This window comes from Scardinius erythrophthalmus, assembly GCF_964197995.2.
Source record: "Scardinius erythrophthalmus genome assembly, chromosome: 3".
NCBI classification, from domain to species: domain Eukaryota; kingdom Metazoa; phylum Chordata; class Actinopteri; order Cypriniformes; family Leuciscidae; genus Scardinius; species Scardinius erythrophthalmus.
The window spans coordinates 38388345-38414792 of NC_138223.1; the positions used below are offsets into that span (position 1 = coordinate 38388345).

The 26448-nt window shown below is 38.2% G+C and overlaps 3 protein-coding genes and 1 long non-coding RNA gene across 5 annotated transcripts; 3 read left to right on the forward strand and 1 right to left on the reverse strand.

Moving 5' to 3' along the window:
• The first annotated feature begins 448 nt into the window (after nucleotides 1-448).
• Nucleotides 449-2681, forward strand: LOC308688660. Its single transcript, XR_014029927.1, has 3 exons — nucleotides 449-615; nucleotides 2317-2458; nucleotides 2542-2681. It is a non-coding gene; the product is annotated as an uncharacterized lncRNA (long non-coding RNA).
• Nucleotides 636-8603, reverse strand: gja5b (gap junction protein, alpha 5b). The gene is made up of 2 exons (XM_081361871.1): nucleotides 7740-8603; nucleotides 636-2927 (listed from the first exon to the last, which is right to left on the reverse strand). Exon 2 carries the CDS (start codon nucleotides 2909-2911, stop codon nucleotides 1781-1783), a length of 1131 nt encoding a protein of 376 aa, XP_081217997.1. The 5' UTR covers nucleotides 2912-2927; nucleotides 7740-8603; the 3' UTR covers nucleotides 636-1780.
• On the forward strand, nucleotides 8000-22024 carry gja8b (gap junction protein alpha 8 paralog b). 2 transcript variants are annotated; one of them, XM_081361870.1, is made up of 4 exons: nucleotides 8000-8140; nucleotides 11208-11409; nucleotides 12567-12765; nucleotides 18309-22024. In XM_081361870.1, the coding sequence occupies exon 4, from the start codon at nucleotides 18324-18326 to the stop codon at nucleotides 19494-19496; it is 1173 nt and encodes a 390-aa protein (XP_081217996.1). In that variant the 5' UTR covers nucleotides 8000-8140; nucleotides 11208-11409; nucleotides 12567-12765; nucleotides 18309-18323; the 3' UTR covers nucleotides 19497-22024. The 2 variants fall into 2 exon arrangements, with proteins under 2 accessions (XP_081217996.1, XP_081217995.1); XM_081361869.1 differs by lacking the exon at nucleotides 8000-8140 and adding an exon at nucleotides 8684-8823.
• A 987-nt stretch (nucleotides 22025-23011) lies between these two features.
• On the forward strand, nucleotides 23012-24989 carry LOC308688033 (uncharacterized protein). Its single transcript, XM_081360865.1, has 8 exons — nucleotides 23012-23141; nucleotides 23263-23328; nucleotides 23515-23636; nucleotides 23751-23780; nucleotides 23892-23921; nucleotides 24033-24062; nucleotides 24174-24194; nucleotides 24301-24989. Exons 2-8 carry the CDS (start codon nucleotides 23289-23291, stop codon nucleotides 24442-24444), a joined length of 417 nt encoding a protein of 138 aa, XP_081216991.1. The 5' UTR covers nucleotides 23012-23141; nucleotides 23263-23288; the 3' UTR covers nucleotides 24445-24989.
• The last annotated feature ends 1459 nt before the right edge of the window (nucleotides 24990-26448 follow it).

Genomic DNA, 26448 nt, shown 5'->3' on the forward strand with positions numbered 1-26448 from the left:
ATACAGGGAATTCATGCTTGGCTGATCATGGCTTGAATCTGTGCCGGAAGCGGACCAGTCCTATTCTATCTTCAGTTGCTTTTTCCCCAAGTTCCTTCAACACGGATGTTTGTTGTGGTGCTATGAGCCAACACTTTCCACTGCAGGGATAATTTTAGCTGAGATTGTTTAACAGCTGCTGCAAGTGGACTAGCTCACTTGTTTGGTCCCTATTTATCTGAGCACAAAAATGTAAAGCACTTCAGTGTCAGGATGTCAGCACATGACCTATTAGCTTACACCAAGCGCTCTGATGAGAGCGAGTCTTGCTCAACACACCACTGACTAGCATGATATTGTAGTGGAGAGTTATTGCGCCATCTTGTGGTAGCGATGGCACGATTTGTTGGATGTAGTTTGACATAATAGACCTTATTCATAGCAGCGCCATTTTTAACAGGAATGAAAACGAGGCTGTGAGGGATAGACTCACTTTTCAGTGAGTTGTACTGTTATTTAACGTGTTTTTGGGTGGTTCTGCAGACGAAACACTGACCAAGAGATTTCAGTAGACAAAAGAACTGCAGGTATAAGTTACCTAGGAGCGGTTTTACAGTGGATGCTGTTGAAAACACGGTAAGTCTATCCGTCACAGCCTCGCTTTCATACCTGTCATGGCCCTGCTCTGAACAAGGTCTATGCCAAGTTTTTATTATTATTATTATTATTATTATTATTACTATATGGATGTATTGTTCTGATGGATTTTATTCCAAAACATTATTTTAAAAAAAGAAATCACCCATGCTTGTTAAACTAAATTCATCGTATGCTGGCAATTTTAGATTTTGCAACATTTATCTTTACTTTATTGTACAGTAATAACATTAAACAATCTTTTTTTTTTTTTTTTTTTTACAAATTTAGGATAACAAATAGAACATAAAAGTTAAAATGAAAACGTTGTTTTACATTATTTTTTCATTCATATTTTCAGGCATAATATGTACAATTGGGTTTAGTTGAAGATCTCTTCACCCAGATTTTCACAATTTAAATCACTCTTTCGCTGTTTATCGAATTAGATGGAATTGTTTCTGCAGAGCTGGACTTTTATGACAGTCTCACATATATTCACAGTAATGTTTCCTTTTTAGCAGTATTATTACATGTCACAATTGTCTCACACAATCAAAAGGGTTTGCGCAGTCACAGTCTGTGTCAGACAGTTAGTTCTACATCTATTTTCCATTTAAGAACTGCTTTTGACCAAGATGTGTCACGTTCCTTCTCTCATCAGCAGTCCAGAATGTTAACATGCTGCTCAGATCAGCAAATATATTATCAAGTATACCATAAACATCAAGAAATCACCTATAACATCTCATTTGGGAAAAAAAAAGTCAGTGAAAACATCTCAATAGTGCATTACTGTTCTAGTGCATTATTGGTTAACTTCAAAGTGAAACTGTGGTGTAGTCAACAAATTCAGAGAGGAAAAAGTAGGCAAAGACAAAATTTCCAATGCACAAGTCAAAATACAGTCAACGAAAGTCGCATTGTTCGTAGTAAGACCGGGAACATGTATACAGAATTCATGTTGACTTTTCAAAAGTTGAATGATTCTCTGTATATGCATCACTCCACTCTCATTATGCATTTGTGCAAACATGTGAACTGACATTCTGTCTCAGTCTTTTCGACAGGAATAACGTAGACAAGTTCTTGCAAGTGCAAAATCAAAGCATGTTTATAGTCACAGTAGAGTAGACAACCCTCTTCTAGATGTGATTGGTCGGTGCTATACTGCAAGGTCGTCCGGTCTCATGCGGCTGCTGGTCCCGCTGCTCTTGCTAAACCTTCGCTTGTCCTCATCAAATTCGCTGCTTAGAAATGAAGGCGAGGCGCATGAGTTGGGCGTCTCTGTAGGTGCTTGTGAGAAGCTCAAGAAGTTGACCCCTAGGTAATCTTGACCCCGGTGGCGCTCGGTAACCATGTTTGCCGAGTTCTGTTGGTGCACCAGTCGGTCGTGAAACGGCGGACATGTTGGATGTACAAGCGAGTGTGCGTGTGTCTGTATAGTAGGGGAAGACGGTGGCGACGTCAGGCACTGGTTGAAGTCGGGAGGTGGAGTGCAGGCTCGGTTTGGCGTGGACGGGTTTGGTGAGACTGCAGCCACGGTGGACGGCGTGATCGGTCGTTGTTTGGAAGTCTTATAATCGTGTAACCACCTCTTGCACTGCTTCCACGCCAAATGATACAGTTCCACGATACTGAGAAACAGAGACACGGCGGCCACCGCCAGCATGAACACGATGAACACGTTCTTCTCCGTAGGTCTTGAGATGTAGCAGTTGACCGCATGTGGACACGGAGGGGCCTTACACACGTAGAGCGCGTTCAGGAAGACTCCGTAGATCAGATACTGGACTATGATGAAGACCACCTCCATTACGAAGCGGATGAGGATACTAAGCACGTAAGTTTGTAGCAAAGCACCCTTCAATCGCACCTTCCCACCTCCACCTTCATCCTCTTTCCCACAGTCCTTGTCTTTTTCAGGGTACTTCTCTCCATCTCCGTCTCTCTGTGCTCCATCTTCCTGCTCTTTCCGCTTCTTCTCCTCGCTGCGGACGCTGTGCATCGCGTGTCCCATGTAGATGAGAGACGGTGTGGACACGAACACTATCTGGAGCACCCAGTAGCGTATATGCGCGATGGGAAACGCTCGGTCGTAACAAACGTTCTCACAGCCGGGCTGCTCCGTGTCGCAGGTGAAGTCTTCCTGCTCGTCGCCCCACGAGGACTCGGCAGCAGTTCCCAGGACCAGGATCCGGAAGATGAAAAGAATGGTGAGCCACACCTTTCCCACCGAGGTGGAATGCTCCTGGACTTCTTCTAGAAAGTTCCCCAGCAGACTCCAGTCAGCCATGGCTACTCAGAAGAGCCTGAGAAAAAGAGGTAGTGTGAAATGAAGGGAGCGGAATGGCATCCCATACTCATACTATTTCTGTCAAATTAGGATATGGGAAAAATAATACTGGTAGTACTATTCTAAAACAAGGACAAAGATGTCAAACATGCAGAGACTGTATATTTAGGTTGTGTTTGTGTTCTTCGAGACAAACTTTTCCCACACACTCAAGTGCTGGGAGTCTGGGAAAAGGAGGCAAAAGAATTTAAGGAACCTACAGCTAAAAATAAGATAAGCCGCCGATATTTAGTGGAATTAGTTTTTTCTGGGTTGGACTGTTTCCTGTTATCATTCTAAAGCCATATGTATATTTGCTCATAGTAACATTCCCAATTAATGAAATTATTTTGGCATATTAAAATCCAAGACTTTAGCACAATATTTAAAAATAGTAGAATTAAGTCCCAACTCAGCTGCTAAAGCTTATCAAATTGAAATGTCATGGGAAAAGTTCCATTTGTCCTTTAGGGCAGGGTGTTGCTGGACAAACATCATGTGTATTGTGTAGCATTTTTGACTTAGTCTCTCTGTTCCGTCCTTTTATACCAATTACCAATTATTCAGTGTAACAATGTTTCTCTCTCTCTCTCTCTCTCTCTCTCTCTCTCTCTCTCTCTCTCAATCTGAAGTTTAGCGTCAGAGTCTCAGTCCTCCAGAGGGTTTATGGAAAGAGGGAGCCTAAAATACTCTCATCATTTGAACATGAGAACTTGGGTAAGACTGTGTGTGTTTAAGGAGCAGTTTGTCTGTGGGAAGCATTGAAAAGTATGACACTCTGTGTAAACACACCTTATTTTTACACAGAGGTTTTCAGTCTTTATCGGCTGGCTCCACTAATGCTAACCACACACAGAATGGACTTATTGCTTTATGACTGGTTTGGCTAACAAGTTTTGATTTGTCTCTTAACAGCTTCATACTTTATAGACAGCCATTTATTTTCTTTATTTTATTATAACACCTGGCATCCTTTCATTTATTATGCCTGAACATAATTATATTATTCTGTAATACATGATGATTTTTCATTTGTGGCATTGAGAGGTCAAATCTATTTGTGTATAATGGCCTCAAGATAATTTTAATTAAAATTAGATGTTTTTTTATTTATTAATAAGTGGTAAAATGTAGTCATCTGGTCATTATCCCAGAATAAACCCCTTTAGGGTGATAGAAGACCTGATCTCAACCCTGACATATGTTTCTCTCTCAATAATTACCAAATAAATCTGATATGTTCAGATTTATTGTTATATATTCAGAGCTTATATAATTATTTCCTGTTTGCTATATGTATTATAATGTTAACAAATACCAGGAAGGGCAGTTTGGCATCAGATGTGGGAACCACGTCTTTAAAGACAGACTGAATGTGGTGGAGCCTCTATATAAGTGTGTCTCGCTCCCCTCCCCTTTAAGGAAACAATCTTAAACAATATAATTTCCCTCTTACAAGGCACTTGAAAGGAAACTGACTGGGTTCAAGTCACTGGGGCCAAAGAGGTTAACGGCACACTTAAAAGACTGTGTGTGTATTCAGTCATTCAGCTCAAATGTTTATATAATGTTAGTTATATTTATTTAATTTTTAATATATGTTATATTTAATTTAATTTATTTTTTTATTTTGTTAGAATAATATAATACAATATAGAAGTTATATTTAATTTTTAAATATAAAAATTGTATTATTTTTTTTAGAATAATATAATATAATAAATTAAATTAATAAATTAATCATTTTAAAATGAAAACAATCAAAATAAAGCAAAAATGTTAATATTTGCAATATTCTAAATATGAAATATTTTACCTGCATGTCATTTGATTATTAAAATCAGAAAACCATGAACATTGAGATCTGTTGTTAAAATTTCAAATTTTAAACTTAGGGTGTATTTCAGCTTTGTCAAATGTCTGGGATATGATGTGATACGATATGATAAATGAAATATTAAATGTTACGATATATGATATGTGATATATGATATGATATTCAGTTAAATTCAATTCACATTTATTTGTGTAACGCTTCTCACAAAACATGCATTTTCTGTAAAGCTGCTTTGAAACGATATGTGTCTGCATTACAATTTTGAGTAATCTGCTATCAGAGGTGACTGTCTATGTATTTCAGAAATATACATTATACTAATCACGTAGTTAGCTAACAATGTATTAATTTAAAGGTATAGCGGAGGATTTTTTACTTCCGGGTGGATCACCTATACTATTGGTCCTCCTAATTGTCAATCATTCTGGTGAATCAATCAAACTTTTCAAAAAGTGGAGAGGGCGGGTCTTATCTAAAATTCAGAAAGATCCTCCGCTATACCTTTAAGGCAGAATTAATACATTGTTAGCTAACTGTGTGACATTATATGATGTATGATATACTGTGTGATATGATATGATGTGATATTTAATGTGACGGTTCAATGTCTTTTTATTGGCACTGGGAAGGTGCTGTAACAAAATCTTCAATCATCTTAGCTGTATTTATTTTTGCCAAGTTATCTTAATGTGTTTAAGTAAGTAAAGTAAATGATCTGTCCATATCAACCTAATTGAAGCTTATGCAAACCAGTCATTTACCTGTGGGTTTTGTTGCAGGGATGTTTTTAGGTGATTCAAAAAGTAGCCCATGGGTCAGCAAACTGTACATCAGCAGTGTACTGTATGTTAACATTTCTCAGCGCTATTTCTGGGTCAGTGAAACTTTCAGGAGGAAGGTGGCGAGACCTACTCCCTTCTCCACTTGTTTACCCGAGGAAAGGAGAACAATGTGGGAGTTTTTTTTTGTTTTAGCGGCAGGGGCATCTGGAGATAGGAGCTGCTAAACAGCCATCATGAAGAGAACCATGCTCTTCCGGTCTCTGTTTGCCCTGTCTGTGTTTGAGTCAGCACTGTGGCAGACGGCACAATAAAGAAAGCCTGCTGGCTACATAGTTGTGGAATTCAACCTCAATAGCCAGGCAAATGGAGATTCTAAATGTATAAAATACAGTCAAAATCTGAAGTGAATTCAACAGCTAAGCCATTATTGCAAAAATAATCCAGACATGGTGATAAGGAAGGGGTCTTGTATCACTCTGAAGGTGTTTATTTTGTGATAATGTCATGTCAGGATGGCTGTACTTTATCCTGATTGTTTGAGTGACAGAGAAAAAGATTAATTTCACACAAGTAACCAATGACCTTAATGTATTAACTAACATGAACTAACCATGAGCAATACATTTGTTGTTGTATTTGTTAATCTTTGTTAATGTTAGTTAATAAAAATACAACTGTTCATTGTTCATTCATGTTAGTTCAGTGCATTAACTAATGTTAACGAGATTTGAATAAAATATTAGTAAATGTTGAAATGAACATGAACAGAGATTAATAAATGCTGTATAAGTGTAGTTCATTATTAATGTTAATGTAGTTAACTAATGAACCTTATTGTAAAGTGTTACCATTTATTTTTATTTGTTTTATTTATTTGTTATATTTACTTAAATGTTTTGTTTTTTATTAATTTATTGTTTATTTGTATTTAATTATATAATTTTTTTTTGTATTCTGCTAAGCTTCAGATAATTTAGCAATACAACAGAACACTTGGTTGTCATGTTTACTTGTTATAAAGCACATTAAACCTGATATGATCTTAGATTACTGCTCTCACTGAATTCTGCCCATGTAAACCCTTTCCTCTTTATCTGTGCTAATATGTTTTTTTTTTTTTTTTTTAACATTCAAACAAGATATGTCTGTGCTACTGGAAGTGAAATCCTGAAGTTTCCCGATCAGCACAGAGAGGATGAGTATTATATAGTTGATATTCATCTTGCACTGACTCTTTTGCATGATTGTCTTCTCTGTCTGCTCTTCTACCTCTGAACAGATGGACAGTGTCTGGTTTATAGTCCAAAAAATCTATCAGAAGATGAGCTGCAGGAGTGCTTCCAGAAGAGAGAGAGAGTGTGTGTGTGTGTGTGTGTGTGTGTGTGTGTGTGTGTGTGTGTGTGTGTGTGTGTGTGTGTGTGTGTGTGTGTGTGTGTGCATGAGTGTGTGATCAGCCATTTAATGCAGCTGACAGCGTGACTGAAATAACTTGATGACATCTGGAAACTAAGAACAGCAAAAGGAGCAGCAAGGCTAAGCTTTAGAGATTGAGTCCTGCCATCGGATCCTCCCTCACGAGTTCGTTCAAGGCTCCCACTGTGTGTGTCTATGTATTCAGAGATGTTCTCCTGGGAACCATCATGACCCTTCATTACTCAGGCTTTTCCTATTAGTTCCCAGCATGTTCATTTATTAGAGAGACCAAATATTGATCTGCAGCCAAAGTCTGTAAGGTTAGATTAAATTAGATCAGTCAAGCACCTATTGAATTTCATATTCAAAATTCAAAATTCAACTCCTTGAACTCTAATTCAGGAAGGCGTGTGTATATATATGTGTGTGTGTATATATATATATATATATATATATATATATATATATATAATTTATTTTTTTTCCTCTGGCAACAAATAACAGATGTACAAAAAATACCTTTTGTGACTTGAGACCTTTAAGAGAAAGATTTGTCAGAGATATTACTACAGGTTTACAATGTATGAAAGGTCAGCGATACAATCTATAAAAGCTTCTGCATTAAAGGCTTCATCTGCAGTGTTTTATAAAGCAGTAAATCAGGCCAAGCTTTTTCAGCTGTACTGCATCTGCTTAAACTGACAATTAGCAAGAGGATAGAGAAGTTATGTGTGTGAATCTGTAACGGTGTTCATACCTTTAACAGCTGTAGATCTGACAGGTGTCAGTTAAAGATCAGACGGGAGTGTGTTTGTCTCTCTGTAGACTGATGGGTAAAGACTTGGCTGTTTAGTAATAATGCTTGACAGATTCTTGTTCGCTCTGTCTCTTTACCCGAGAACTCTTGCTGTCTCTTCTGCCTTTAGGATGTGGGATTATAGTTGCCAGAACCACTTGGCGGTCTGACAGTCCCAGAGCCTCAGAGACCTCCGAGCTTCAGCAGAAGCTTCACTTTGATATATGGTTCTGCTCGTGTGTTCTCTGTGATTAACGCCTGAGGTCGAGTGTCTCAGATCAAAGATCCACACTGAACAATCTGGAACGGAGTCAGACTGTTGATGCTTTCTTATTGGTGTGGATGTTGAAGAGCTGAAGCAGGTACGTTGACACCTCAGCGTGATACAGGTGATTGAACTAAGCTGCTTCTTTTCCCTGACAGGGTCGAGTTGTGGACACAAGGCCGTTTGCAGACGGATCGCTTCTCGTTCCCTTGTTGTCAGTGTAATCCACAGGCTGATGTTGAAAATGGACTCTTTATTACCCCGGTTGACAAAAAGAAATCTGTCCCCTTCAACGATAAAGCTTGAATTGATGGATGAACCGTTGCAGTTGTTCGGAATCTCTGCTAGGTTTGAGAATGGAAAGATGAATGTCTTTATAGATGGTCAACTCTGTTGTTTCCGCCAAAGAAAGAAACCTTCTTATACATCTAGTGTAAAACAACCTTTAGATGAGTCCTTGTGCTCTCGTTGTCATTTCCAGGGGACGACAGATTACAGACGTGCTGATAACCAGAAACAGCTGCTAGCAGGCCGACCACCGTCATGAACCATCTGGAAGTGCCCTCATACTCAAAGGGCATGTAAAGAAATACCAACAGAGCCGTACCACCTCCTTTCCCTCCCTTTCCTTCTCCACCTCCTTCTACTCCTCCTTCCCCTCTCCTCTCACAATGCTTCACTGCCACTCTATTTTAGTTGGAGGAATATCTCATCATCAGGAAGGAAAGTGAGATTGTATTGAGAAACAATGGGGATTGGACTCAGGCTTGTGGTCTCATGGTAATTATTCGGAGCTCTAGAAGTTTCATGCGACTTGTTGCTTTCAGCTTTACTTTAATATGTGCAAAATCCAGCAAAACCAAGTAGGCAGATATTTGTGAAGTTTTATTCCTCGGTTTTATCATAGACTATCATGCACTCTTTTTGAAAGATTATACTCATCCATTATACAGTATTTTATAGCAACACATTTTTTAGGTTCAAAATTCTTCAAATTTAACACACAGTTCATAGAAATTCCCTGCAATTTCGTCTGCATCTCTGATCACACAGTGATTGAAAATTCATTTGCATTTACTTACGTTTTATACCTGTGGTCTCTGAAAAATGCTGTACCTTTTTTTTTTTTTTTTAATGAAGTATCTTATGCTCACCAAGGCTGCACTTATTTATTCAAAATATTGTGATTTTTTTTTACAATTTAAAATAACAGTTTCTATTTGAATATATTTTAAACTGTAATTTATTCCTGTGATGTCACAGCTGACTTTTCAGCATCATTGCTCCAGTCTTCAGTGTCACATGATCCTTCAGAAATCATTCTAATATGCTGATTTGCTGTCTAACATTTTGAAACAGAAATGTCTTAACTGTCATCTTTGATCAATTTAATGCATTCTTGCATGAATGGTAGTTAGTAAGAAAAAAAAACTTTGTATGGGGATTGTTTTAAGCATATCATCAAGCTGATTTTTGTTTATAATCATCAGTATAATCAAGATTAAGAAAACCCATCAAGTATCAACGTGATTTCAATACACGCCAAGCTATTCAAAGTGCCTTCTGGTCTCTAAAATCAAGCTCAAATGAAATTACGAGGATTTTGACCGCTGAATGTCGGACATACTGTACGTGTTTTGTCCGTCATTAGAAGGGCAGCATTGCATTACGCAACTGACAGGTTGTAGTTTACTGTGGCTATGTGCATGCTCAGTTTTTTCTGACATTTGTCCAAAATCGTATGTTATAAAAGTTCTACGCACTTACGATTTAAGGCAGTATTGGATGTGACTCGACGACAAATGCTATCTTCTCTGCTCCTCAAATACATAAAACATATTAGCCTTTATATATACATTGTTTCTTGAGTAAAGAAAACTCTGTACTCATTCAAACAAAGTTCTTTATTTATCCTTGCATTGCAAACAAGCAGAGACGGTTGTGACTAGTAATGCTACCTCTATCAGATTGTGCTACCAACACAATATTTGCATTGTTTTAAGAGTAGGGGTAGGTATGGACGTTAATAAAGCCTCAAAGCACATGAATTTGATGCTGGTAGCACAATCTTATAGGTACTATTTTCGAATACTATCTAATTGAGCTACCTACTGTTTTAAATGGGCGTTAGCACAATCTGAGCGGGTAGCACACGACAGTTTGAGGATCCAATGGAGCAACGAGGTTTAGTCACAAGCTCTTACTAATACGTTTCATTGGTTATATATGTGCAAAACCCACAGACAGACGTAAAGAGTGACCAATAAAAATTATTTATGGAAAACAAATTTTAGAAAATAATGAAGATACAAGTTTTCTGAACTATATTTTAAATTTTGTTAATTCCTATAGAAAATGTCTTAAAGTGTTTTAGAGTGTAATTATAATAATAATTTTAAAATAAATATATATTTCTCCTTATTGTAATTGTTTATAACATGTTTATATCATCTGGTCATGCCGATGCATAAATCCGGCCCTGTCTCTAACAGAACATATTTATTCATCCATTACAAAGCCATTACAATTACAGTGCTTCTCATTTCCTCCCTCACAACCTTTTAAAAAGTAAGATGGCACACTACCAGCTCGACAACAAATATCTCTTTTATAATCCTTCACTTTTATGAGCGATGCAGGCACATGACGCTTCCTCAGACATGATATTGGCAATGGGACATTGAAGAGACCCACCATGTGACCAAACTAGCTTTGGGCCACTGTTGAGTTTCATCAGTCTGGAGTTTGGTTTCTTTGTTTCTGTTTCTGACACTCACAGTGAAATGTATTTATATCAGTCTTCAGGAATGCGAACTCTAATCAATCATTTTATAAATCACATATGTGTTATTAAGAATATAAGTGTGCTTGTCCTTGCAAAAATTGTGGGTCATTATGCTATGGCATTGTGGGTGGTTGCTAGAGCATTGCTGTGCAGTTAATATGATGTTCTTGGTTGTTGCCAGCCAGGGTGGTTTAAATTGTTTCTAGGGTGTTGCTATGGCCAAGTCAAAAGAGCTGACTAAACGCCTTTGCTATTCCATGTACGATTGCATTGAAAAGTTTTTAATCTCTAATCGTAATATGAGCAATAGAATGAGCGAGGCTTGCCTTTATAAACACAACTAATAATACAAACCAATGTTGCTTGTGTTCCCTAATAGAGCTGCTCAGGGTGCAGGAATCACTCAAGGGAAAGTGTGACTGTGGCACTTGAAGTTGTCATCAACACCACTGTGACCCACGGCACTCTCTCATCAGCCCTGCATACAGGGGCAGAGATAAAATGCCTTTCTCTTCATTTAGCCCAGCCACAGGATCGTGTGAAGAGAATCATCCATGTGCCTAAACCAAGTCTGAAACAAGGTCAGTGAGGGGTAAAAATGATAATATGGACCAATGCTATATATTGCTCAAACAGCTAAAGGTCAACAGTGGCTTTTCTCTGCTCTAATTTCACCTCATGTATTCATTAAACTTAAGAAGACAATGGCACTTTAAGTTATATCAATTGTATCTCAACCTTTGGAAATCATTGCATGGACCATTGTAAGGATGGTGACCTGCCCTGACCCCTTACATTTTACCCTCCTAGACAGCGTTAATCCACCTGATGATCGCGCATGAAAAGACACACTTTTCCTTTATTTATTGCTTGTATGCTTCTGTCACTCATATTGACCTTTATTGTTGTCCTAACAGCCGAGCGGATTATTACGCAAAAGGCCTCTGCAAACATTCTCAAAAGCCAAACAAAACATTGGCAATGTTCAAAGTGATATTGTGGCTTTTTTCTACATAGACAAAAAAAGCAGAACAACCTCTTGGTGTCTGTCTCCGTCTCCTCTTGTGTTCTGGTGTCAAAGCTCATTTTCTTGTTCACCCTTTGGAAACAATGGAGAAAAGATGGCAGCTTTACACACTCAGCAAAAAATATTTTTCGAAATTCGAATTCATCACAATGGTTGTGCTGATACCTTAGACTCCTTTCAAATTTGACATTCAGACTCAGCTTTAAGATTACGGGGGGCAGAGGTTAAAAAAATATATATTAGGCAGACATCTGCAAAAAAAAAGATGCTAAAGCTTTTCTCAGAACTAACGGAGATATTTTTATCGGATGTGTGAATAATGTCATTTCAAGCAGAAGGAAGTATCCAAAAAATGTGTTATTTCCTGTAGATATACAGTACAGACCTATTATTATGTACTTTTTATTTTTTTGTGTGTTTTGCTTTGATAGTGTGCTTGTGCTACTTTTCTTTTAAATAAATATCTTGTTGTGCTTAAGTGTGGCAATTTTTTTAAATATCTTTACTATGTTTTTCTTGCATGAAAAATGAAAACAAATCTCATGGCTTTGTAGTCAGCTAAAACGGCAATGAAGGTGTGAAAATTGCATCTAGACAGGAACTTACGGAAGAATTGGTTTTAATCGTTCAAGTGCCGTTTTTTCGCACATATGATACATGGGGGTGTGAAACTAATCACGATGCTAAAATCACCTCTATCTCTTTTTATAGGGAGCCGCAAAGCTGCAGAATGCTAGCAAGTGATAAAGACACCCTGTGCATCAGGGTTATCGCCTGAGAGAGAGTGGACCCTTCTACAACCTGGTGTTAGAGACCGGTCTGACTACATCCTGACAGAATCCTGGCTGAGAGAAAGAGCCAGACAACCAGACGTTCCTACACGCCAATGACAGTTGCATGCATTTAATTGGTTAGTAGAGTTCCTGTAGATTTCCAAATTAACTAGATTCAACTGTCAGTGACTCAGCATAATCCAGCACAATTCTTCAAAACTAATGTACAGTTACATTTAGCTGTTGCCTGAGCCATGCATTAACAACAATGTATTGTAGACAGTTTTATTGACCAAATGATGAAGTCCGGCATACTTCACCAGAGAGAAGTCTGTTGTTTCACTGGAATATTACGAGGTCAATAAAAAAAAAAAGAAAAAAAAAAAAGAAGAAACATCCATAGATGTTTGAATGAATTTTCATTCCATGCCGACTTTAAGTAAAGCATGAAGAAAAAAGCACTCAATAAATACTCAATGAACTCTACTTTGAATCGATGGTTGATTGTCAAGATGATTTCCCCTTTTTTAACCTCCTTAGACAATCCATGTTCTTTACTTTTTAGGGCCATTGGATTCGGTCTTTTAGTACTTGTGACCACTCTACCTTCCGTCTTTCTATTGTATTGCCATAGGCCTTTCTTTCCTCTTGCTGTACCCTAACCAACGTGTACACACACAGTCTCATATCCATTTCCGTAGAGACTGGACAGAACAATTGATCACCTTTTCTCCACCCTTTCTCCTGCCAATTCACTATCGTATGTGATGCATTAAAGGCCAAAGAAAGCTGGGACTCTTGGTCAGGGTGTGGTTAGATAGCTGTTTGTTACCATACTTCCAGGAAAATAACTATTTTAAACCCTAATGCTATGTATGTGGACACCTTGTCTTCCAGTACATTCCGGGTCTTGGAGATAACACTTATGGAAGTTTAGGCTTTTGTTATCCAGAAAGACTGGACAGTGTCCCAGTAAAGGTCCAATATTAAACTTCCAGTTAATCTTTATTAACTGGAAGTTTGTCAACTCTAACAATGGGCCAACCAAACCAAGTAGTTAAGATGCATGCCAAGAGTGTTCTCCATTGTATTCCAAGCAGTTGTTTTACTCTAGAAAGTTGCACACAGAGATATGATGAAATAATTCTATAATTCTGCGCTGCAAGTCTACAACGAGGCTTCATTCCCATGTGGAATTGAAGTGTACTGAATCAGGTAAATCCTCCTTATTGTTGCTGGTATCTCTGGTATGCACAAAGAACAGAGAAGAGAGAGACCCACATTGGATCCATCAAATAGCTGGCGCTGGAATAGGGATTAATGGGGATTACCACAGAAGAACAAGAGGATAGGCAACACTGTCAAACCATGCAGGAGAACTCTGAGTCTGGAGCAATATTTAAAAATCAAATCTACTTTTAAATAAAAATTTGGTACATTGTGTTAATAATATTACTCACAAAGACGTTAGGTAACTCTTACGAGGTACATCTATTGTGTACAAATGTGTGGTCCAGCTGGAATGGCCAGTATATGTTGTGTTTTTGATGTTGCTCTCCAGAATGGGATGCAGTGAACTGATTTCTCCAATAGGCTTCTAAACTAACTAAACTAGCGAGACTTCCTTGGTCAACCACCATAAACCAAAAGATGATGTGAATGGTTTGTACGTCCACCAGCTAGTCTGGGGGTGTCCAATCCTGCTCCTGGTGGGCCAACGTCCTGCACACTTTAGCTCCAATCTGCTTCAACACACTTGCCTGGAAGTTTCAAGCGAGTCGGAAGATAACCGTGGTCGTGGCTCCTTAAACAGCAGTCGTCGTTCAGTGAGAGAGGTTCAAAGACGGCCATTGTCATGGTCTTGTGACCAAAGATAGCCTGCGATAATTTTCTGACAGTGTCAGAAATGTAGCATGATCAATGCTGCTACGACCTACGTCTATTGACTAGCCAATAAAAATGCAACATGAAATGACGCCAACATGGCACTACACTTAAAACTACTTAACTCAAGCTCCATTTGCAAGATTGGCATGCCAAGCTGGCCTCTTTTCCCTAGCCATGACCGCATTCATATTCTCCTCTTTCGCATCCACCTCTTTTTTTAATCGCACATAAAACCGCAATTGCCAAAGTGCGATTCATCTTGCTCTATTTGTTTACCACTATCGCATGCTGATGACGTTTTATTCTTCTATACTAATTTGCGTCATAGCCTACGATTCAATAGGTGTCATCACTGTACAGTCTACATATATATGTCGTACCCAAGTTTATCAGATCCATATTATTAGATATTAGATCGTACAGTGTGATTTGTAATGATCTTATAGGATTGCTGAAATCGCACAGTCTGTAGCAGGCATAATTAGTGTTGGAGGACAGGTTTGGACACCCCTGAGCTAGACCAACAAGAACACGCATAGACCAGCATTACAGCAAGTGGGTTCTTAGATAAAATATAATGACTATGGCTGGAAAAGCAATACTTTGTTTAGTAATACGCTCTATGCACGAACGCTGCTGACGTATTTCCGGTAGAATCTCAGCCAGCATCTTTACTTCCGCATAGCGAAGTGTTCTAACGGCAAAACTTTCATAAAATTCATTTTCTCAGAAACGGAGTCAACGATTTTAGAAACCAATTCACTAGTCGGATTTCGCATGATATGAGAGATTACTCACCCACAAAGTTGTCGATGTAGCTCAAAATATATAATTTAAAGCCCTTCTCTTTCTTACTCTTAGGTGTGACAGCTAACTGCCTCACAATATTGTTAACATCATTCACGTTAGCCACTGGAAGTTCTTGTAAACAGCGAGTGTAATTTACCATTATCTCCACCGAATGCAAAAACGGCTTCCGACGCAGCACCGGATGTAACTGGGCGGGCTGAGACAACACGCGGAAGTGATCGTGCATAGAGCCTATTCAGAACTGTGCTAGTGAAATAAAGTCTCAATCATTTTAAGTAACCCTCCACACCACAACTTGCCTTAGTTATCCAACAGATAAAGTTTTCGTGTACTGAGATTGAGAGCATACAGTATGTTGCTCCCATCCTTTTCCCTTGCTAATGGTTAATGCTTCCTATATGCTAATGCTACACTTCCACTGTATCCTACGTAGTTTTATGGCAGTCAGCTAAATCGTCCCACAGGAGCAGGAAACGTGGTGTAACAGCATGTAGGCAGATCCCTGTAAGATAACTTTGTTTGAGGGAATGTCCAATGCCTAGCCATAGCCTGGGGCCTGCTTCATTCGCACAATCTGAGATCATGCCTCAATGCGCACGTTTAATAGACACGGTGGACTTCATAATGACATCATGCCTTTGTTTGAAATCCCAACACCCATTCACCACTATGCTGCTGGCTTAGGCTGCCAGCGCCAGCAATATCAACAAGTAGCACCTTTAAATGAAGGCTCCAGGGTCAGGCTAACATGAGGACTGTTTGCTCCAACTTTTTGCGTACTCTATGCAGATGGTGTTGAACTACTTGTGTAGGGCTCTGTTTGAAACCCCATGTAAGAGTTGACTTTAGACAAGTACTTGCAAAGGTTAGGATAGAATACATGGTTTATTTATTGTCAGGCTACATCAGTTGCCAAAGTTGGATGCTGGTCTCGGCTTTTCTCCAAGCCTGGTTTTGCTGGTTTTAGAGGGATTTGGGGCACTTGTCAGACTGGGAGACTAGATTGCCAACCAGCTGAAGACCATCTTAACCAGCTTCGGCTTGAGATGGTCTCATGTAGTAGCAGAAATAGGGAAAATTCCCATTGTTTCCCCAACTTATAACACTGGCATCTTGAAAAATCATGGTGCAATCAACCCAGTAACTGGATAATCTCAGTCCTCAATCTCAGATCCTTCAATCTCAGATACTTCACTGTTGATCCAGTTATTTTCTTCTGTTAAAATTATAGTAGAGGGGTATTTTTAGGCGATCTGCCAGTTTTTGTATTTCATTCTATAGTAAATGCAACAGGGTCAGTATCCAGGACTTTGTATAATAGCAATACATTTTTTAACACCTACTTGTGATTTATTGCAGAGGAGTAACTAGTGTTTAATAGGAAAACATTTTTGCATACATGCAAATGCCCTGCCTCCGCCCCCCCAAACATTCACATGACCACCCACTGAACATCATTCTTTAGTATCCGCCAATGGCAATGCTTAGTCCATGATGTCATTTCTAGAGCACATTCCAGTTGGATAAAAAGTGGTCCACACGGGCTAAAGCATTGTCTAGAGAGGGATTATTGGTTGTGGTTCTGACTAATTAGACCTGATACATTTGAGTCAAGAAGTATGTGTAAAACTTTGCTTGACCTACTGTATTTAAAAGTTACATATCTACATTTTAAAAAATCCAAATGCATGTCCCCTTTCATGACTTGTAATGTGTGCAAAAAACTGGTTCCAGTTTACAATAGGAAACTATCATCACTTTCATGATAACATGGTGTTGTTTTAGCCATTCCCTGATGCAGTATGATGTCACATGAGATACAAAATAAATAAATAAATAAGACTAATTACTCTTGATTAAGTTTGATCTAGTAGTGTTATCAACCATATATCATAAACTCTAAAAATACAACACAATTAGCATGTTTAAATGTTTGCTTGATTGGGACTGGTATTTTGAAAAAGTTCATTTTTTTCCCCTTCGAACTAGCCTGTTGCTAGCTTTTAAGCTATTATATGCCTTAAAAAAAATTAACAAATCTATCACTGTGATGAAACAAAATTTCTCTAATGGTTTTAGTATTTAGCATAGGATTAGCCTGGTGCATTTTGGAGTAAAAATGTACATGTAAACAAATGATGGTTTTCTTTTGTGAAAAGCCCAACTTACCACTTCAGTGCTCACTTTCTGTAAGTCAAAGAACAAATGTTTCTGAGAAATGTGACCAGAGATAGATGATTGCTAGATAGATAGATGGAACACAAACTCAAGTAGTGAATCTCACAATCATGCTTTAATTAGCACCATGTCAAGTTTACACTTTTAAAATCGCCCTTTTCCCAATGCCAGTGTCACATACGTTCCCATTTGTGTTTGTGAATCCTATTGTGCTATGCGTCACCATGCGTCGCCCTCTGAATAAAGGCTGTCTGGCTCCCAGCTTAAATATTGCAGCAAACTAAAAACCAACCATCAGACTGGATTCATTCACTTCTGCTCACTCGGGCAACAAGGATTGGAGGCCATAGGTGGGAACCAGAGAGCAAAAAGTTCACTTCACACCACAGTGTGCCAAGAGAAGGGGGAACACACATACTCTGGAGCTCTTACTGTGGCAAGTTGCCCATTTTATACTGTTTACCTATATTGCTGTTTGTTCTATATAGAGCACTGTTGGTGTGAAGGTACGCATTTTAATCAGTTGTAGATCATTTTTAGTCTTTTTTTTTTTGTGACTTGTTTGGCCTGTTTTGTTAGACAAGGGCTGAAAAATATAGTGTCATTGTTTGATTTGATTATCTTTCAAATTCTAGATAATTATCAGATGGTACTGATGCCGCAAACATTATTTAAAAAAAAATAACTATTGCAAATGGAATGACCTTTACAACAGTACATTGTTTGGGACAATCTAGAATCATGAAGTTTAACTTGAGTTGTAGTCTAATAAGATTCCTTCACATCTCTTTTGTTTGTTCCGCAGTGCTGACAGTCAACCATGGGTGACTGGAGTTTCTTGGGCAACATCCTCGAGGAAGTAAACGAGCATTCGACGGTAATCGGTAGGGTGTGGCTCACGGTCCTCTTCATCTTCCGAATCCTCATCTTGGGCACCGCCGCGGAGTTCGTGTGGGGCGACGAGCAATCGGATTACGTGTGCAACACGCAGCAGCCGGGTTGCGAAAACGTTTGCTACGACGAGGCATTCCCCATCTCGCACATTCGGCTGTGGGTACTCCAGATCATCTTTGTTTCCACACCCTCTTTGGTGTACGTGGGCCACGCTGTCCACCATGTACACATGGAGGAGAAGCGCAAGGAACGGGAGGAGGCTGAGCTCAACAGACAGCAAGAGATGAACGAGGAGAGGCTGCCGCTCGCGCCCGATCAGGGAAGCGTCCGTACGGCCAAGGAGACGAGCACGAAGGGCAGCAAGAAGTTTCGTCTAGAGGGCACTCTCTTGAGGACCTATATCTGCCACATTATCTTCAAGACTCTCTTTGAGGTAGGCTTTGTGGTGGGCCAGTACTACTTGTATGGCTTCCGAATTCTGCCGCTGTACAAGTGCAGCCGTTGGCCGTGCCCAAACACGGTTGACTGCTTCGTCTCAAGACCTACAGAGAAAACCGTTTTCATCATCTTCATGTTAGCCGTGGCCTGTGTCTCGCTTTTCCTCAACTTTGTGGAAATCAGCCATTTAGGCTTGAAAAAGATCCACTTTGTGTTCCGTAAACCAGTGCGGCCGCAAGTCGAGGGACCAGGGGCGGGCGAGAAGGCCCTGCCTTCCATAGCAGCCTCCTCCATCCAGAAATCCAAAGGCTACAAGCTGCTGGAGGAGGACAGAGCCACGTCGCACTTCTTCCCCCTGACTGAGGTAGTGGGGATGGAGGCTGGCCGGCTGCCGGCTCCGTACGAGCCATTTGAGGAGAAATCGGACGACGCAACCCTACCTAAAAAAGACGTGTCTAAGATGTACGATGAAACGCTGCCCACCTACGCCCAGACGACAGTGATAGGACCGAGTGCAGCGGCGGGAGTTCTACAACGGGATGAAGACGAGATGGCCGTCGAAGCAGACGTGGAAGCCAGTGAGACGATAGAAGACACGCGACCGCTCAGCAGCCTGAGCAAGGCCAGCAGTCGGGCAAGGTCAGATGACTTGACGGTATAAATAATATAGAACTGGATTAGAAGTGCAGCAGTATAAATTGTAGTTTTGGGAAAAGCGTAGAAATTAAAAACAAGTGAGAGGGGAAAAAAGAGAGGTGCCTTTAGGCAATTGCGACAACACTTATAATACCAGCTTGTTATTTTGAGGAAGAAAACAATTGAAAAAAATAATGCTGTGCAATTTTCATGAGGAAACTTGAGAGCTTGATTCATTTTTTTATACAGCAGTATTTTTTGTACTGTTTTTATCAAACAGTTAACAAACCAAAGTTAGCGATCTGCAGCAGCTAGATCTACGTCGGGAGGAGTTGGGGGAACTTATTTAGCAAAATGTGCTTTTTTTAATAATAACATTTTCTATCCAGAATTTTACTTATCGAAGGTGAGATTCTGATGTTTACATTTTTTGGATTAGCCATTAGCTGAATGTTGTATGTGATATTTTGTTATTATTCTGATAAGAAAAAAACTGTCAGGGCATCATTCTTTTCACCTCAACAATTTCAACCACACATGATGATAAATAACCAATCTTATTTTGATTTGTATGTGAATGGTACTGTAATGGATAGGTGTATGTGTGAGGTGAAACACATGCTGATAGTTTCATCGTCGTTCATCATGGCATATTAGCAAAATATAAACTATTTATTTAAAAGAAATGACCACCGCTGATATACGTTAAACATAATTCCTTGTTTCTCGTTTCAGTAAATTACATTATGGGTCTCTTGATTTCATAAACTGTAGGTCAGAGTGTATCTAGCAATAACAATGTAATTGTTTGGGGTTTCAAACAAACATGTAATAATAATAATTGCATTAGCCATAGAAAAGATTGTAGGCCACATTCTTTCTAGTCTCTCTGCGCATGCAACCATGATGATGATGATAAAGATCATGCCCAATCAGCACAAAGTATTGTTCAACATGAGACAATAAAACAACATTACATGACATGTCACCACAGACAGTCTGACATCCTTGATGTTGTTGGAAACAGCATTTTCACACTTTTGCCCTCCATGATGCTTTATTTAAATTCAAAATATTTTAAAGGGCAAGAACACAAGTGTTTCACCCCTTTATTGACTCAACATTTGTTGCAGAGACATGTCTTTTGTTTTAAACCTATGCCTTGGAATTTAGTATAATATATCGAAAAAAAGAAAAAAAAGGTCATGTAAGAGTTTCAGTTTCCAATTATTTTACTTTATTATTTATTGTAATTATTACTCCTGACCAAATAAAGTGTCCCTTTGTTTGTAAAACATCCACAGTTCTACCAAAGTCGCAACACATAATTTACTGAAATGTATAAAAATTGTTCATTTCACGTCAAATGAGTGTTTATGATAACAGGCATGTCAAAAGAGTTCAAACTACCTGGATTTTATATCTTTTCTTTTCTCCTCTACCGTGCTAATGGTTTCATATTAATTTGGTTTGAATGTAAAATTGTTTTATTTTATGTTGTTGCCATGTAGAGAAGATAAACTTTTCCAGAACCCAAAGAAATGACTGGAACTTTTTATGCCGTATGTGGATGATATATCCTTTAAAGTGAACGTGATTTCACCAAGTACAACATGCACATCTGATCCTGGAACAACATTCCAATCAACCAATCAGATTTGAGGGACACATTTAGTTTTGTGTCACGTTTTAGCTTACAACCAGGTTTTAGTGCTTCTACATGAGTGTTATTCACCTATCAATTCCCTTTGATTTTAGATATATGGGTAGGGTTAGGACTACATTTTCGGACGGGAATGCTGATCCAGGAACATGTCTTACTTGGGAAAATCACAGTGACCATTATTTAATGGCAAAAACACAAGATGCGAGGGCAGTATGCATGAGCGGATCCATTTTAGATGCAGTTTAGGAACATCAAAGGTGATAAAGTACTGTAGGTCAAATAAAAAATTGTAACAATATTAAAAAAATGAGGAATGATCATCATTTTGCCCCCTAGTTACTGTACTAATGTGAAGGACACCATTGTCTATTCACAAATCAATGTTTAACAGCAGTCATTAAAGGGTTTGTCTATTCTGTTTTGAGTCACTGCTAAACAGTTCTTCACTGTCTTTTTTCCGAGAGCTGGTTTGTGGAAACAACAGTGAAACATTGAGGGCTGTTACTGATAAGATAAGAGCATGCAATTTCTTCTTAGAGAAGCTTGCTTTCACAATCTGTGAAATTCAAATCGGAACGACCTGTGACACACATTAGTGCAAAGTTTGTAGCAGAGGACTGAATCTACATTTTGCTGTAGTCACAGAATTTGAGCAGACAGCGATCAACAGTTCATAAAAGAACACATCAGATTTCAGGATGATGAGAGAAATTCTGATTGATTATTGGTTCTTAACTGTGAGTTTCAATGGCAAATTGTTCTGATAAGTAACTTTGATTTAAGGCCTTTATCATTTCATTCATTTTTACTAACTTGTAGTCCTTTTCTGCAGAAATGATTGTCAGTTGAAACCTGTGAATATAGCCAATAAAAGGTCATGTGTGGTCAACAAGACTGTCTGCCAGTATTTATTAATATCACAGTGTTAAAATTCATGCTCTCCAACACAAACAAGTTTACATATACAGATGTCTCTCACACACATTTAACTCTAAATGAGGACATACAATCCCTGTTTCTTTTTTATTTTGTACAATATTTGTATACAATCTATTAATGACACACACACACATATATATATATATATAACTTCTAACTTCTTGGTTATCATTTTGCATTCAAGTTTTACAAGCCAATCAACATGGATAAAAAATACTTAAAGCTATCAGAAACAAACTACTATCTAAAGCATCCAAACTGCATTAATATGGTAATAATTCAGCACCATACTACCTCATACACAATTGCACCACGGTATTTCCACCGTCCCTTTTGTAAGGTTCAGCTGAGACACAGAACACGTCTGCTGCTCTCTTGTGGTCATTTGGTGAATTATTTTATTTCTAGTAAAACATTTCCATTACAAAACACTGTGAGAAGAGGCAAATAAGATTTGATTGAGTAAAGATGGCTTTATGGACATGTGAAAACTATACAGCTCTACAGAGTGAAGATGCTTGTAGGAAGCAGGCGTAGGAACGGATGCCGGTGGCGCTAGTAAACTTAATAAACGTCACACCTGTCTCGAGTCCCACGGAGAAGCTCCGGAAGGATAAAAGGAGGAGTGACGACAAGATACGACAAGGCCTGGGACATTATGTTGGGGTTTTATTATGTTTATATGCGGCAGTCATACGTGAGGGTCTGCAGCTTTGTTGTTTGTTTTTGTGATTAAAGTTTTATATTGATAGTTTGCTGTTTCCGTCTGCCTCTTCCCTCAACTTGTTGCAATGCTCACTGCAACTATAAAAATAAACCAATACTTGTGACACTAGAACAGCAAATGACATGTGTTAATAGTTTTTTTTTTTTTAGTATTGTTTTAGTTTGCTTTATTTTTAAAGTTTTTCTGCAGAGAATTCTGAGGGTGTGAACCTTTGAAGAGCATTTCCTTTGTGAGGTTGCTCATAGGAAATGTGAGATATGCCCACCACAGTGCATAACAAGCAGACTACACTCGCACACTGCACAGCTGCAGAGCTTTATCAACCAATCGATATCAGGGTGAGTTTTACTGTCAGTCTTCATTGTTTTTAATCACAGACAAGTTTTTTTTAACCTAGTCTTTATAAGAGGAAAACACTAGGTACAGAAGTATTTTAACCAATCTCATGCTACTTTGTAGTGTGCCGTCTTGAATTCAGCAGATGAATGGATACAATGGGTTCCGATAATAGTTCTGATAGTGAAGGTGAGTTGAGACTGGGGTCACTCTGAACCTAAAGTGAGACTATAATTTTAACATTACTATTCTTCAGTGCTGTTATGAACGGCATGGAATAAAATCTAGCTTCAAGAGGAAAAGTAATAGTGGCTGTAAAAACTCAAAGCACACATTAAAAGAGGTCTAATTTTTACTATTATTTTAATTTTGTAGCTCCTTCTTTGTCGAAGCTAGCCAGCTTTTCAACAGCGATCGTGTTGACTGTGATCTGGTGTTTTGTTTTTCTTCTGGTATTCATTATCTGCTTGCTTTTATGGAAAACTCAACAAAATGAGGTAAATATTTTTATATTCACTTATAACTGTGGCAAATGCAAAGGACAGCAATGCATTGATCTATAGACAAACAGGGAGATTGATTATTAATTGGTTGTTGTCTGTTTCTAAAAGGTCACAAACGCCGATGTCTCTTTAAACGAGGTATGAATTGAGAAATCACACCTCCTCAGAGTCAAACCTCAACTTGAACTATTTAGTATCTGTCTATGCCAAGTGTTATTCAATTGTGCTTTGTCTTTATGTTCAAAAAAGGTCACAAACGCTGATGTCTCTTTAAACGAGGTATGAATTGAGAATTTACACTTCCTCAGAGTCAAATCTCAACTTGAACTATTTAGTATCTGTCTATGCCAAGGGTTATTCAATTGTGCTTTGTCTTTATGTTCAAAAAAGGTCACAAACGCTGATGTCTCTTTAAACGAGGTATGAATTAAGAATTCACACTTCCTCAGAGTCAAACTTCAACTTGAACTATTTAGTATCTGTCTATGCCAAGGGTTATTCAATTGTGCTTTGTCTTTATTTTCAAAAAAGGTCACAGTCAGTTTATACGAGGTATGAATTGAGAATTTACACTTCCTCAGAGTCAAATCTCAACTTATACTATTTAGTATCTGTCTATGCCAAGGGTTATTCAATTGTGCTTTGTCTTTATTTTCAGGTCTCTGAAAAGACAAGAATACGAAAAAATCATAAAAGTTACAAAGAGAGGGTAAACTCAGTTTACTATGAATGGTTAGTGGATCACTCACCACAGAGGAAACCCATTCATTCAGAGTTAAATGAAATTATAGAAATGTCTTAATAATGCATTATAGTGAGTTATAATTGCAAACACTGCCAAAACACTTCACATGTATTTTAACTAATATTTTACATTTTTAAAAATAAAATCCAAGGCTGCTGAAATGAAGTTCAGCATTGTTGTTTTCATTAGTTATGCTTATCCAGCAGGAGGCGCTGTTGCACAAAATCAGTCATGGCTGCAGTTATAAATAACAAATATTGAATATTAAAAGGTTCACCCGAAATTTTTTAATAATTATGTCATTTACTCCATATTGTTCTGAAACATTATATATATATATTTGTATAGCCTAAGAGGTTTTTTTTAAATCCTTAAACATTGTTTATTCCCAAGTTTAAATTCTGAATTTTAAATGTGGTCTAGACTTTTGAACCCCAATGCATTATGCAGTATAATTATGTTGTTTATGACTTTTAATTAAGTTACCCACATGTATATGCAAATGTGTTTTTTTTTTTATTCATTTGTTTACTTAATAACTTAAATGGTTTGGCAATTGTAATCCATATAAACCATGCCAATAAAGTTGTATTCTGACTGAGAATGGCCTCTGTGTGTGTGTGTGTGGCCTTGGTATTTTCTACGTAATGGCTACCAAATATTCCCATAAGGATAGTAATACCAGTATTTCTTGACTATGAGGGGACTTTTTTTTTTCGTCCCCATGAGGAAAACATTTTAGAAATCATACAGATGTTTTTTGAATATGTAAAAATGCAGAACGTTTTCTGTGATGGGGTTGGGGATATAATATATAGTTTGTACAGTATAAAAATCATTATGTCTATGGTCAGAGGAGAACTGGCACCCTGACTGAGCCTGGTTTTTCCCAAGGACAGTTTTTTTTTTTTTTTTTTTTTTTCATTTCTGTCACCTGATGGAATTTGGGTTCCTTGCCACTGGCTTGCTTAGTTGGAGACACTTAATATACAGCAATATTACTGATTTGACTGCACTGCACTGATGAACAATGAACTGAAATGGACAATGACATTACTGTTTTCTGCAGAGCTGCTTTATTGCTGAATTGAACTAATTTTATAGTTGACGTACTTTACAGTTACTGAACCAAAATGAATCAACACTGAACTGATTTCTACTGAACAATGACTGCTTACTATTGTTTTTTTAGAACTAATTTACACCAGAATTTAATTCTGTTTTAGATCACTGAATCATTCATTTCCTGTTTATGTCTGTGAAGCTGCTTTGAATCTATATGGTAAAAAGCGCAATATAAATAAAGACGACTTTACTTGACTATGGAAAACCCACATAAAATATGAAAACCCAATGTGTGTGTGTGTGTGTGTGTGTGTGTGTGTGTGTACAGGTTTGGCTATACTTGTGAGGGCCAAATGTCCTCAGCCACTTACATAGTAAAATATTCTAAAAACTGAGTAGTGAGGACATGCTAAAACATGTTTTTATTTAAAGTCCCCCTGTAGTCATTCATTTTATCCCTTAAACTCATCTTTGATCTTTGACCAATGACATTTAAACGTTTTTTCCTTGAAAAAAAATTATTCATGCCTTTAAATAGCTTGAATGTAACTCTACACCCTTGCCTCATTTAGTATACGCGGTTTTATGAATGTGCAAATTAGCCCCGCCTCCACTCACTCACACCAGCTCAGAGATCCACTCGTTGATGATCACATGGTTGATGTGATTGGTTACTAGGTAGTTTGTGACGCCAGAAACACCAGCGATTTCAAACCGTGTTTTTGAGACAGTCTTTGGGTCAGTGCAGTTTGAAGGCCTTTATTAACCCCCCGGAGCAGTGTGGAGCACTTTTACGATGGATAGATGCACTTTTATGGACTTCAAAACAGAAACGTTTATTCACTGCCATTACAAAGCTGGGAAGAGCAAGGACATTTTTTAATGTAACTCCGATTGTATTCGTCTGAAAGAAGAATGTCATATACACCTAGGATGACTTGAGGTGAGTAAATCATGGGCTTATTTTCATTTTTGGGTGAACTATCCCTTTAACCT

What these genes read in the sequence shown, in the direction of transcription:
- gja5b (XM_081361871.1), bottom strand. Translation starts at nt 2,911, where the DNA reads ATGGCTGACTGGAGTCTGCTGGGGAACTTTCTAGAAGAAGTCCAGGAG.
- gja8b (XM_081361870.1), top strand. Translation starts at nt 18,324, where the DNA reads ATGGGTGACTGGAGTTTCTTGGGCAACATCCTCGAGGAAGTAAACGAG.
- LOC308688033 (XM_081360865.1), top strand. Translation starts at nt 23,289, where the DNA reads ATGGATACAATGGGTTCCGATAATAGTTCTGATAGTGAAG. An exon ending in GGAAAACTCAACAAAATGAG is followed by an intron (nt 23,637 to 23,750) that starts GTAAATATTTTT and finishes TGTTTCTAAAAG; the next exon opens with GTCACAAACGCCGATGTCTC. An exon ending in CTGATGTCTCTTTAAACGAG is followed by an intron (nt 23,922 to 24,032) that starts GTATGAATTGAG and finishes TGTTCAAAAAAG; the next exon opens with GTCACAAACGCTGATGTCTC.